The sequence below is a fragment of the Anabrus simplex genome, chromosome 10 (genome assembly GCF_040414725.1).
Source record: "Anabrus simplex isolate iqAnaSimp1 chromosome 10, ASM4041472v1, whole genome shotgun sequence".
In the NCBI taxonomy this organism is placed as follows: Eukaryota; Metazoa; Arthropoda; class Insecta; order Orthoptera; family Tettigoniidae; genus Anabrus; species Anabrus simplex.
The window spans coordinates 57,549,501-57,562,801 of NC_090274.1; the positions used below are offsets into that span (position 1 = coordinate 57,549,501).

A 13,301-nucleotide genomic window follows, 5' to 3' on the forward strand; every position below is an offset into this window, starting at 1 on the left:
ATACCTATGTTCTATTCTATTCGGTTAGTTAAGGCCCCTTGAGGATCATGAGTGACTTGTTCGGCATGTCTTCTTTTTTTCCAATGCCTCTTCATTCTCTCACTCCTCCTCTTTCCCTCTGCTTCTGTGATCTGAATCTGGATCCTGGTGTCCGTCCATCTGTGACCTTCCATGAGCTTTCTATATTTGGACCTATCCTGTACTATCATCAGTAGATATTTTTCCTTTGTGCCAATAGTCTTCCAAACTTCTCTGACTTCCATCATCCACGTATTTCCAGTTAAGCAGGTTGCATTCCATATAATTTTTGTCAGCCTACTGTCATCCATCCTCATGAGATGTCCAATTCTTATCACACTCGAGATTAGTTCTATAATCTCGTATAGTTCCTGCCTTGATCTGTGTACCCAGATTTCACCTTTATTTTTGGTGCACCATATATGTCTCAAGATTCTTCTTTCCTCCTTCTCCAATTGTATGCATGTTCTCTGGCCCAATGTCAGCGTTTCAGTTGCATATAATGCAGCATTCCTGATGGTTATCATGTAGTGTCGCAGTTTGGTGTTCCTTGAGAGGTTCTTCTTTCCATAATGTAGTCATGGCTGCATATCGTAGTTTCATTAGCAGTTTAGGTCTGTTTGTGGTACTTTTGTTGCTTTGTACTTGGGTAATGTTATTATGCAATTTAATAAAATCTTATTCACAACGTGTACACGACTTATCCCTTAGTGAAACTAGTATGTAAATGTGTACATAATTTTTTTATTTATGTAATTTAGACCAGGGTGCTGGAGCTAGCTGAAAATAAATGAGTAGCCTACTATCTGCAAAATTTTTAGTGACACTTCGGCTCCCTAGTTTTGAATCAGTAGACCTCTGTTTTCTTTGAGATACGGATTGGGAACTGATGACACCAAAAGTGAATCGATTATGCATCGCCGTTAACACATCTGGTGGTGTAATCGCAAAACTTCAAATACTATTATTATTTTTACAATAAAACAAAGAAATATAGGTGAACGATGAACTGTTGAAGACTATTGCAATGGATGAGGAAAATCCAAGTACGTCACATGAATACCTTGGAACTTCTACTTGGAAAAGAATATCACTGTCTATACACAGGGAGGGCAGAAAAATAATAGCAGACGTAGAAGACTGCTGTGAAAGAGAAAAAAGAAAGTAAGTAGTTGCTCTTCCCCCATAGTAAGTTGATTGAATGATCTGCATATACGGGAAAATCTGTTTCTACACCTGAGAGAATTTAAACATTTCCTGCCGATCCACGCACCCCTAGTAAAAAGAGCTAGGCCGCTATCTATTTCATTATGATTGATATATGGATAATGAAGAAAAATGTTCCAATAAGACTATATACATGTATGCGTGTGTGACGCAAAGGTGGGCTTTAGATAATAAAGGTTTGGAAAACTCATATCGATCACATTATCAATGCAATTCAGATTTCAGTTCCATTCAGTTGTCAGTTCTACTGAAAGAGTTGAGTCTTGCCCCCTCACCCCCGTAAAATGAGGTGTCAATAAAAGTTTCGCGGATAGTAGTTGGTGAGTAGCAGCTGATATTAGAGTGGTAAAGGTTAAAACAGCAGTCAACATCACAGTTATCAGACTTCTTACGTAATAAGGATAAAAGGCTCTTGATTAAAAAGTTAACCTTAAGTTTGTAGTTGTCAAAATATGGGCAGCGGATGTGCTAAATAGAGACACACACACATACATATTACTTGCACACTTTTTAGAGATAGATATACACCCTAGTGCTGAATCGGTCGACCTCGGCAATCTTTGAGATTCGTATTGGCAACCTGTGAAACACAAACTATGAATCGCTGTGCGACATCTGGCGTACACTTTACGTACTAGTACTGTTGTTATCGTCGCCATAAGACCTATCTGTGTCGGTGCGACGTAAAGCCCCTAGCAAAAAAAAAAGAAGTACTGTTGTTTACACAGCAAAGCCATACTATAGAATTCATGCTAGGAACAATATTTGCATCAAGAAATGTTATGTAATGTTATAAATGTGTGTGTGACAGTTGTTGGCTTAAGATAATAAAGGTTTAGAAAATTCATATTGATCGATCATATTATCGATTCAATTCAGATTTCATTTTCATTCAGTTGGCAGTATTATCAGAACCGGGGAAAGCTCCCTCCTTACTCCTCAAGCTCGTACAGAAATCTATCACTAAAAACTGTGCAAATAATACACACATGGATCCTTTATTTGTGGCAATGTTAGGGCTCGGGACCCTTTCGTACACTCAACCACTAGAACAGTAAGACATAAATATATATATAATTACAGATAAAAATAACACAAAATAATAATAATACAGTCGAGAGCCTCTGTGGCACAGGCGGCAGCGTGCCGGCCTATCACAGCTGGATTCCATGGTTCAAATCCCACTCACTCCATGTGAGATTTGTGCTGGACAAAGCAGAGGCGGGACAGGTTTTTCACCGGGTACTCTGGTTTTTCCTGTCATATTTCATTCCAGCAACACTCTCCAATATCTTTTCATTTCATCTGTCATTCATCAATCATTGCCCCAGAGGAGTGCGACAGGCTTCCGCATCCGACGCAGTTCCTATCCTTGCCGCTAGTTAGGGGCTTCATTCATTCCATTCCTGTCCCGGTCGAATGACTGGAAACAGGCTGTGGATTTTCATTTTCAATAATACAGTCGAAACCAGTTATAACTATTCTGAAGGGACTGCCAAAGAACGGTTGTTATAGGTGATAGTTGCACAAACCAGTCTTTTTTGTTGTTGTTGTTGCTAAAAATGTCACGATTAACAGAATAAGTTAAAACTTCAAAGAACATAAGTGAAATAAGTAATGTATTTGCAATACAGTGTTTGTGGAGTGAGACTAAGAGGAATTTTCTTCTATTGTTTATATAATACCTTACCTTACCTACGGCGCAACGGCCCATTTTCGGGTCATGGCCTCCCCAGTTGCTCTCCGCCAGACTTGTCAATCTCGCGCAGCAACTCCCCAACTCCAGATCTTGAGGTTGTGTGCTGTGTCCTGATGTACACCATCTTCCCATCTGTTATGTGGCGTTCCCACAGGCCTTCTTCCTCCAAAGTCTCCTAAAATTACCTTCTTTGGGATTCGATGTTCTTCCTTGCTTCAATTCCTGATTCACTTTGAAGAAGCTGCCTACTTCAGTCTGAATTTTCACTCCCACCATCGTATTTCTCATAGTTAATTTTACCAGTCGCACAGGCTTTTCTGGTATCTTGAACTCTCTTAATATCTCCATTAATTTATCCCTGTCAGTAGAGTTGTATGCTTGTTGAAAGTCGATAAACATCTGTACCACATCTATGTCCCGTTCCCAACACTTCTCCAGCACTTGTTTCACAGTGCCCTGCCTGGTATTCTCCTAGAATTTCTTCTGCCAGGGATTCTAGTCTCTTCTTCAGGATGGAGGTGAACAGCTTATATAGCCTACTGTACACAGCAATGTGATCCCTCTATAATTGCTACGTACCAACTTATCCCCTTTCTTGTGTGTTGGGCATATGATGCCTTTGCGCCAGTCTTCAGGCATTTCTTCTGTATACTACACACTCACAATTAGATCATATATAGCTTCTTGTAGTGTGGTTCCTCCGTATTTCCACAACTCTGCAGGGATTCCATCGATACCTTGTGCTTTATTGTTTTTCAGTTGCTGTATGGCTTCTATCACTTCTTGCATAGATGGTGCTGTGACTTCCAATTCATTTGTCTCATTGTTATTCCTTGAGGTAGTTGGTGTTTTCCCTTCCATTTCTACTGGGTTCAGGAGGTGTTGGAAATATTCCTTCCATCTATCTTGGATCCCTTCTTTATCTCACAAAAGCTGTCCATCTCTGTCCTTGCACATGTTTGTTCTTGCCTTGAATCCTTCTTTCACTTCCTTAATTTCTCTGTAAGCCATTTAGCTATTATCTTTAAATTCCTTCACTATTCCAGCCATTTTCTCATTTAATTTTCTTCTCTTCTTTCTTCGGCATACATACCTTACTTCTTTATTCTGGTTTTCAACCTCTGGTTTCTTCAACCTTGTTGGTCTCTCTAGGTATGCCTTATATCTTTATTCTATGGCTTTTTGACATTCCTCATCAAACCATTCCTTTGTGTTCCTTTTAGGTCCAATGTCTAGTGTGTCCTTTGCCACGGCCTTAATGCTTTCCTTCAGAGCAATCCATTTAGTTTCAACCGTTGCTGTTTGGTCCTTATTATATTTCTCTACCAGAACTTCTGCCATTCTTTCCCCGTATCCTTCTGATACTTCCTTATTCTTCAGTTCTCTATCTATCCTACTCACTCCTTCCTTCCTTCCTTCCTTCCTTCCTTGCTTTCATAATGCGGCACCTTAAGATTGCCTTAACTAGAAAGTGGTCGGAGCCACAACTTGTTCCTCTGAATGATCTGACATCCATGATATTGGATGCCCATCTTTTCTCCATCACTACATGGTCTGTTTGATTACAGTTCTTTCCATCCAGCGATATCCATGTTTGCTTGTGTACCTCTTTATGACGGAAACAAGTTGACAACACTTTCATGCTTCTGCTGGTAGCAAGGTCAAGCAATCTCTGTCCATTATCATTTGTATTGTTGTGTAAACTATGGATCCCTATTACCGTATTCCTTGATATATCTCCTCCTTCCCAATTTGTGTATTTAGGTCTCTTGTTATCATCTTAGCATCGTTTGATGGGATTGAATCTAGCACTCTTTCCAGTTCAGCATAGAACTGATCCTTGACTATCTGTTCCTTGTCTTCCGTTGGTGCATATACATTTATGATTGTTAAATTATAGAATCGCATTTTAACACGCAGTGTTGCCAATCTTTCATTTACTGCCAAAAACTGTAGTACATCATCTTTGGCTTGTTTTCGTACTATAAATGCTACTCCTCCTCCTCGTGCATTCCTTGGCTTCCCACTACTAAATGTTGTGTGGGTTTTGGTGTTCCAAATCTCATCTCTTCCTGACCATCTTGTTTCTTGGATGGCTGCTAGTTGACTTCTAGTTTCTGCGTCAATACTTTCAATGCTCCGTCTCGTAGAAGAGTGCGTACATTCCATGTACCAATTGTGTAGTCCGTTACCTTTAACTTAGCTCATCGTCTATTAAATCCACCATTCCGAGGCATATTCTGGAGCTTCGCAACAGTTTGTTTTCCGGAGCAAGGTTGTTAGCCTTGCTCCAACACCCAGCCATCCTGGAGGACCGATGTTTTCTGTTAGAGTTGTGTCCCCTAGCTGATTGGTCCCCATTTAAGCGTCAGGAACTCGCTTTCTGCCCTTACACGACTTAGTCATGTACCTTGAGGAATGTACCCATTGCCCAGAGGCCACGGCGTGGATGTGCATGTATCGGACTTGGTAGGAATAAATGGCATTTCCTGTGTTTTGCTAGTGCACTCCCCTTCAGCAAGAAGTACACCCACAGGACCACATACTATCCCTTCGACCGCCGTTTATATAATACGTACAGCAATAATATGTCAACAGAATATGAAATAATAAGTGAGGAAGGAAGTAGCAACAACGGAAATTGAGGAGAATAAATGAGATGTTTTCTCTGTCCTAAATCGTAGAAATCATTGTGTGTGATACCCCCAATTCCTTCGCGATGCTGATGTATGTTTCCCCATTTTTTAACCGCCATGTTATGTGAGACTTTTACTTTCCCTTTCTTTTGCAACATCTTCACAGTGATGCTTTGAAATCCACAATCTACTGAAAACATGAGTTTGAAAATAAGCTTTACATTGTTGTCAACAATCCCCAAACGTGTTCCAAACATTGGACGTTATAAGTTAGTCGGTAAATTTCTCTGACATTGTGATAAAATTAAGTTGTTTTATACTATATTCCATAAGTGATGGTGTACTAAGCAATTTTCTTAAATACAGTATTTATATTAGATTTAGACAGGACTGTTAGATTGCACCATTATATCCAATACGCCGTTGAAAGCGATGTTGCAGTAAACCGTTTTGTCTGTACTAGTAATAACAATAATAATGTTAATAATAATGGCGTGTGGCCTACGAAAAGCCCTACCTACGCTGAATTCTAATGATGAAGACGGCACACGCCCAGCCCCTGAGCCATCGGAATTAACCAATGAAGGTTAAAATCCCCGACCCAGCCAGGAATCGAACCCGGGACCCCTTGACCAAAGGACCAAAGGCCACCACCCTAACCATTTAGTCATGGAGTCTGACAATGATAATAGGAAAATCTGTCATTATAAAATGGTAATTAATGTACATGATGGTGCTTCAATACCGAGTTTGGATGTTGCAATCCTTTAAAAATAATGCGTTACGATACCTGAAGTAGCAGACTGGAGAGATCCTTCCCCGGTGCTTCCCAGGGACCCACCAACCTGCCCCTATTCTTTCTTTCTTATATAGAAGAATTAAAACTGAGACTTTGTAAATCTGATATTTGCAACCATTTTCTGTGTTGCTGTTGGCCATCTTGTGTCAGCTGTCATCAAGACAAGTTGTCTATTGTATCTCATAGAGCTTATACATCATGTGTTGCTGCAAGGCTGCCACTTTAGTTGAAAATAAGAAAACCGCACTGTTTTAAATCGTCATGGCATGCACCTGTAACTGTTCTTTTTGTCACATTTTAGCAGGACTCCAGGAATACTAGAAGCCCGTTAGCCACTTTGCAGCTTACATCCTCAGACAGCCTTTACTTGCCCCCAGACCATTGGTTTTTTCAGTCCTAACCTATCCAGAGCAATGGTCTTGTCCAGATCAATATTTTCTAGCTGCAATGCATCTCGCATCTTGTTTTGTGTTATTCAGTAGATGTGTTTAATGTCAGTGTTGCCAAGCCTGTGAAGTAGCGTGAGCTCATCGAAACCACCGCCGTGTAAATATCATCATCATCATCATCATCATCATCATCATTGGTTTGCCCTTCCAGCGAGCCGGGTAGGGTGTCTGAAAACAAGCGTCTTCCAAAGTTGCCTATTCAAAAAGATTTTGTTGTCCATGACAGATTCCCATTTCAATCCTCTTCTCTCCACGTCTTCCCTCAGTTGGTCCATTCATCTTCTTTTTGGTCTTCCAGCTGGTCTTCTACCTGTTATTCTCTTTTCCAAATAAGCACATGGTAACCTTGTTTTATTCATTCGTTTAAGATGCCCAAACCATTTAAGTCTGAATGACCTAAGTCTTTCCTCCATCGATGCATTTAGACCTAGGTTAGATTGGATCTCATCATTTTTCACGTGATCAAGTCATGTCTTTTGGAGGTCAGTTCTAAGAAATTTTATTTCACAGGCTTGAATCGTACTACAATCCTTTGATGTTAGTGTGCAGGTTTCCAGAGAATATGTAAGGATGGGAATGAAATATGACTTGTACAGGATCATTTTTGTTCTTTATGGGACTGTAAAAGTTAGAGCCTTTGGTTACTCTGTTATTTCTATCTCAGGTCTATTATTACTAGCCATTATGCTTCCTAAATATCTGAATTGGTGTACTACTTCCGCTGGGTGGTTCTGTATTTTTATGTTGCATTTTGTATTATGTCTGCTGATTTTCACTGCTACTGTTTTTGATGGATTCAATTTCATTCCATAATTATCAAACTACTTACACCATGCATTCAGATTATTTTGCACTCCCTCCTCTGTTTCATCCCATATTGATTGCCTCATCATCTGAAAACAACAGAGCCTGAAGATTTTTATTACCTTTTTCTTTTACTTCTTTTAAAATGGTATCCATAACTGCTATGAATAGAAGAGGTGATAAGGAACTTCCCTGTTGTACTCCTCGGGTTGTATTGAACAATTCAGAGTGACCATCTCCAATATGACACAGCTTTTGCAATTAGTGTATAGCATTTGGATCTTTCTAATAAGGTACTCCGGTACACCAAGTTTTCTAAGACTTTTCCAAATTGTTGATCTAGGAACTTTATCATACCCTTTTTCCAAGGTCCATAAACACAATTAGGTCTTTTCCTCTTTCCCAGTGTTTCTCTCTCCTAACATCCTCAAAGCAAATATCAGATCTGTTGTGCTTCTTCCAGCCATGTAAATATATAACCTATAGTTCGTGAACCAGGTACGTCATTTTTACTCTGTACACTTCAATGAAGTAACTACACTAATTCATTCATTCATTCATTCAATAATTATCCAACAAGTTAGTGGGATCTACTAAGAGAATTTCATAAGCTGGACGCAGAGATTATGAAGGAGCAGTTGTAAACAGCAGTTTGGTTTATGTGTACGGCAAGAGGGGAGCCGGATCTTGTGTTGTGATCATGATAGAATGAGAGGTAAGGAAAAGGTAAAAAAAATATAGTTGGAAGTTTTAGTGGAATATTTTGTGTGTAAAAGTGATATCATGTCAAATTCATGGAGCTGTTGCACTAGAGGCCACAACAGCTCCTTACAACAAGGTGATATATGAGCATCATAACACAGATTAAAGATATTTCGTATGCAGCTGTTCAGGCTCTGGTTCAGGTTCTTGTTATTGTCTTATGCAATTTTAGGCAACACAGTATCACGGTAGTCAAATACAGGTAGTATCAGAGAGTGAATAAGAGACATTTTAGGTGACATCTTTCTATATTGTTGCTTTGTCTTAATTATGGTGAAATTCATTGAATTTTGATACTGTTTTACAGCTCTCATTCGTTTATCTTTCTAGCTTTCCATTTTGGTGCATCCAGATAAAAATCAAGATGACCCTGATCGAGCTCAGCAAGCGTTCGAAAGTAAGTACAGCGTGAATTTTTAGTGTATCTTTTTAGGAGAGTAAGAACTAATGACCTAAATTAGTGTAATACTATTTATTTATTTATTTATTTATTTATTTATTTGTTTGTTTGTTTGTTGATTTATTTATTTATTTATTTATTTATTTATTTATTTATTCATTCATTCATTCATTCATTCATTCATAGCACTACTTGCAGATGGAGGATTGTGGCGACGTTTAGTAAATTCATAAAGGCTTGCAGACTGAACGCTGAAAGGCGTAACGGTCTATAATGATGCTTTATGTATGTATGTGTACGTCATATCAGGCATTCAAATTGCTATTAGTGAATGTGAGCAGGCTGGCAATGCAGAAAACAGATTACAAGCTATTATACTGTTGATACAAATATTATAATTTGTGGTGTGAATTTTTGGTATTAACGATATACACGTAATGTCAACAAATTAATCTAAAAAGCCACCTAATCGATACTTTATTTCTTTTGCCTTTGGCAAACTTAAAAATACATTAACAAACACAGTACATGTTTCGACCACTTAGTGGTCATCTTCAGCTGTATATAAAAAATCTTAGATGATAACATTTAAAAGCAAGCACATTGGATCTTAAAACTATATCCCATGGGAATCCAAAAACTATTGTTCTAGATGCTTTAAATGAATTGGAAGAAGGGGGGGGGGGGTTGGGGGTAAGGAGATTTATGTGAATGATACTTAAATTACAGTATTGTTTGCAATTGTGTTTAAAAAACTTAAATGATGAAAAACATATTTAAAAATATTTAAAAGCGTCTATGGTAAAATTCTTTTTGATAAAATTAGGTGGCGTGAATAAAAAGTTCGTGTTTGTAACAATCTTCAGGCATTTGTGAGAAAATAATAACTTAATTAAAATTCGCGTCTATGGTGCTGTTAAACACTTTGTTTTTAATAAACACACTTTAAAATATTCTAAAGTGTCTATGGTAAGGCACTTATTCAAAAACACTTGTGCTTGAATGAAAGTTTATGTCAGATGCACCAGTCTTCAGGTATTTGTTGTTTATATTTAATAACTTCCTTGAGTGATATAAAAAGGCCGTGTTGACTGTTTAACTTCCGAGAATTGCTCTTCGGAATGTGATAAAAGAAATTGTGTTAGTCGTTTAACTTGTTATAACCCTGTGGTGGCTTCTGTTATACAAAATGGCGATCTGATTCGGGCAGCTTGCCTCGCGATCTGTAACCAGCAGGAGATCGTAATATATTAATATATAACATATGATAAAAGTAAAAAGCTCCGAATTCTAAATAGATAACGGGAAGATATTTGTATTCGATATTGCGTGGCCTTGACTTACCTTATCTGGCAAATGTTTAATCCGCGTTGCCTTGGAGAACTGCCTTCGTGCACGACCTAGTGTGATAGCGGTGTGACATGGTCTGATTGTTCGTGGAATTCCCATGGGATATAGTTTTAAGATCCAATGTGCTTGCTTTTAAATGTTATCATCTAAGATTTTTTATATACAGCTGAAGATGACCACTAAGTGGTCGAAACATGTACTGTGTTTGTTAATGTACTTTTAAGTTTGCCAAAGGCAAAAGAAATAAAGTATCGATTAGGTGGCTTTTTAGATTAATTTGTTGATTAAACTCATCGATACGGCTATGAAGTGGACAGCTTGCAATACACGTAATGTGTTAAAACATAATTTTATGCATAGAAAATCCAGTCCATCCATAAGAAAGTGCAACATACATCCACAAATCATTGCAAAATTGATAGCAGTTCACAAAAAAATCACATAATCACAATATTTTCAGTGCAAAGAAAAGCGCTTTATGGAAAATATGTGCAAAATATAACTTTCTTTCAAGAAAGAAGTTGTAAAAAAGATATCTTGCACTTGAAAAGTTTGTGAAAGAACATACAGGAGAAAATGGTGATAGTGACTCCATGAACAGTATTCTGACAGGCATGTTTGAAGAGCACCATAGTTTTTCTTCAAAGTCTCTGCAGCTTGCGTAGTTTCCAGTGGCAGATGTCAACAGTGAAAGAGCATTTTCTGCATAAAAGACATTTTAGCTAATTTTTTACAGGGTATCCTTATTTCAGACAAGTGTCGAAACCATTCTTAGCTTGCATATGGATGAAAACCAGTAAGCATGCTCATGATTAGTTCCTTGAAACTAATAATAAAAGTTTTTTTAAAAATAAAAACTATATTAAAAGCCTAGAACGTAATTTCTGATTTATATTTTGAAATGGCTTCTCACTGATGATCAGTTGAATTAAACACACTTGGCTAGTTGTTTGTAGCACCTCCCTTTCACCCTGATGGTGATGGACATGTGTGATAGGGATTCCGCAAGGTACCGGAAGCATGGGAGATCATACTGTTCCGTAACCACTGCACAACCTCGCGTAATGGACAGAGATTGTTCGGAGAAGGGTCAACAGGACTCGCCTTGCTCTTGAAGCATCCTAGATGTGCTCGGTAGGATTGAAGTCGTGTGACCTTAGGGACCAGGCAGGCATCCTCATGCCCATGGGGTGCTCTTTGAACCAATCAACCATAATTCGGGAGCAGTGCATTTTCTTGCAGGTCTCCTGCAGTGAGCTGGAGGGGAACAAATGGGGAGGGACATGATCTGACACTAGGTTTATGTATCGCTCATCGGTGAGCGACGTCAGATGTACCACGGGTCCTGCTTCATCCATATGATGATGCTATCACTTCCAGCCTGAAGTGTATCCTGCTGACCGGGCGAGTTGGCCCTGCGGTAAGGGGTGCGCAGCTGTGAGCTTGCATCCGGGAGATAGTGGGTTTGAACCCCACTGTTGGCAGCCCTAAAGATGGTTTTCCATGGTTTCCCATTTTCACACAGGGGCTGTACCTTAATTAAGGCCACGGCCGCTTCCTTTGCACTCATAGCCCTTTCCTATCCCATCGTTGCCATAAGACCTCTCTTTTAAAGTTTATAATTTTCATGTTCCATATTGATGACAATATAATTATTGTAGACTAGCTGATGTACCCGTGCTTCGCTACGGGATTCTCTGGAAGACTGACTTTGTGGATTTCCTAACTAAAGTCAACATAGGTCATTACATACAAGTCAGTAGGAATGTAGGTATTAAAAGCAATGTTATCATATAAAATGAAAAAGCACATTTTCTCACTTTTAACGAACAGTACTACGGTGCCGATCTAACAGTCCATAGTTCCAGAGCTGGAATGACCAGGCTGCAGACAGCCGTGAACACTCCTGTGCTATTGTTCCGTGAAATATGCAAACTGCTCATTCCTATCAGTGCCTCAGAGTAGGGACTGAATAGTTCGAATGCTATCATGAACCAGTGTGTTACATACCAGTAGTATCGGAAAATTTATGTACCAGAGTAATGGCATGCTAAAGAAGAAGGTTACTAACTCCTCAGCTACTTCCTGCCAATATTCAGGCAGGCTGTTACCCTCGGTACGACCGGGCAAGTTGGCCGTGTGGTTAGGGGCACGCAGCTGTGAGGTTGCATCCAGGAGATAGTGGATTCGAGCTCCACTGTCGGCAGCTCTGAAGATGATATTCCTCGGTTTCTCATTTTTACACCAGGCAAATGCTGGGGCTGTACCTTATTTAAGGCCAAGGCCGCTTCCTTCACGCCCCTAGCCCTTTCCTATCCCATCATCACCGTAAGATCTATCTGCGTTGGTGCGACGTAAAGGGAATAAACAATAGTCGGTACGCAGCAGTAATCCTATGTACTGGGAGTGGCAACAGAAGACACAAAGCACATCACAACAAACAATGGTCAATGTAATGTTATTGTTGATAAATGATATGATCTTTCTATATTGTAGGCCTTCACATTTAGTTTTCTTTCGACTCTGTGATATTAGGATGTCTCATAAAATTATTTATAGCGTAGAATGTAGTTCCTTATTCTCCGTCTTTACATACCGATTTTCATTAAATTCTGTTTACCCATGTTCTCGTGACTCAGCGCTGATATGGACTTGGTAACAAAAATTCAAATTCATGAATATCTCTGTGATCATAGTCAGGAACAATGTATAAAATATAAATTATCGGAAATTTAATACTATGTAACTTTAGTTGTGTAGTACTTATCGATACGACCATTAATAACATAAATATTTGAGATATAAATGAGATATAAATTTTGTGGCCTTCCCCTAAACTACCATTTTTTTAGCCTGAATACAATTATTTATAGCCTAGATTGTAGCGACTTATTCCCCGACTTTGGGTACCAGTTTTCATAAAGATATGACCACTAATGACATAAATATTTGAGAATTAAATTTTAGGCCTTCCCCTAAAGTTCCATTTCATACAGCGTAAAAACAATTATTTGTGGGCTGGATTATATAGACATATTATTCCGACTTTGCATACCGATTTTCATTAAGATACGACCACTAATAAGACAAATATTTGAAAATGAAATTTTAAGCCTTCTCCTAAACTACAATTTCACTTAGCGCGAATAAAATTATT

General features: G+C 38.7%; 1 protein-coding gene across 1 annotated transcript in view; it reads left to right on the forward strand.

Moving 5' to 3' along the window:
- The window catches only part of LOC136882260 (dnaJ homolog subfamily C member 8), a 72,140-nt gene that overhangs the window by 3,574 nt on the left and 55,265 nt on the right, over nucleotides 1-13,301 (forward strand). Inside the window, exon 3 of the mRNA XM_067154811.2 lies at nucleotides 8,725-8,791. Coding sequence (XP_067010912.1) covers nucleotides 8,725-8,791 — 67 coding nt within the window. The remainder of the gene's footprint in view (nucleotides 1-8,724; nucleotides 8,792-13,301) is intronic.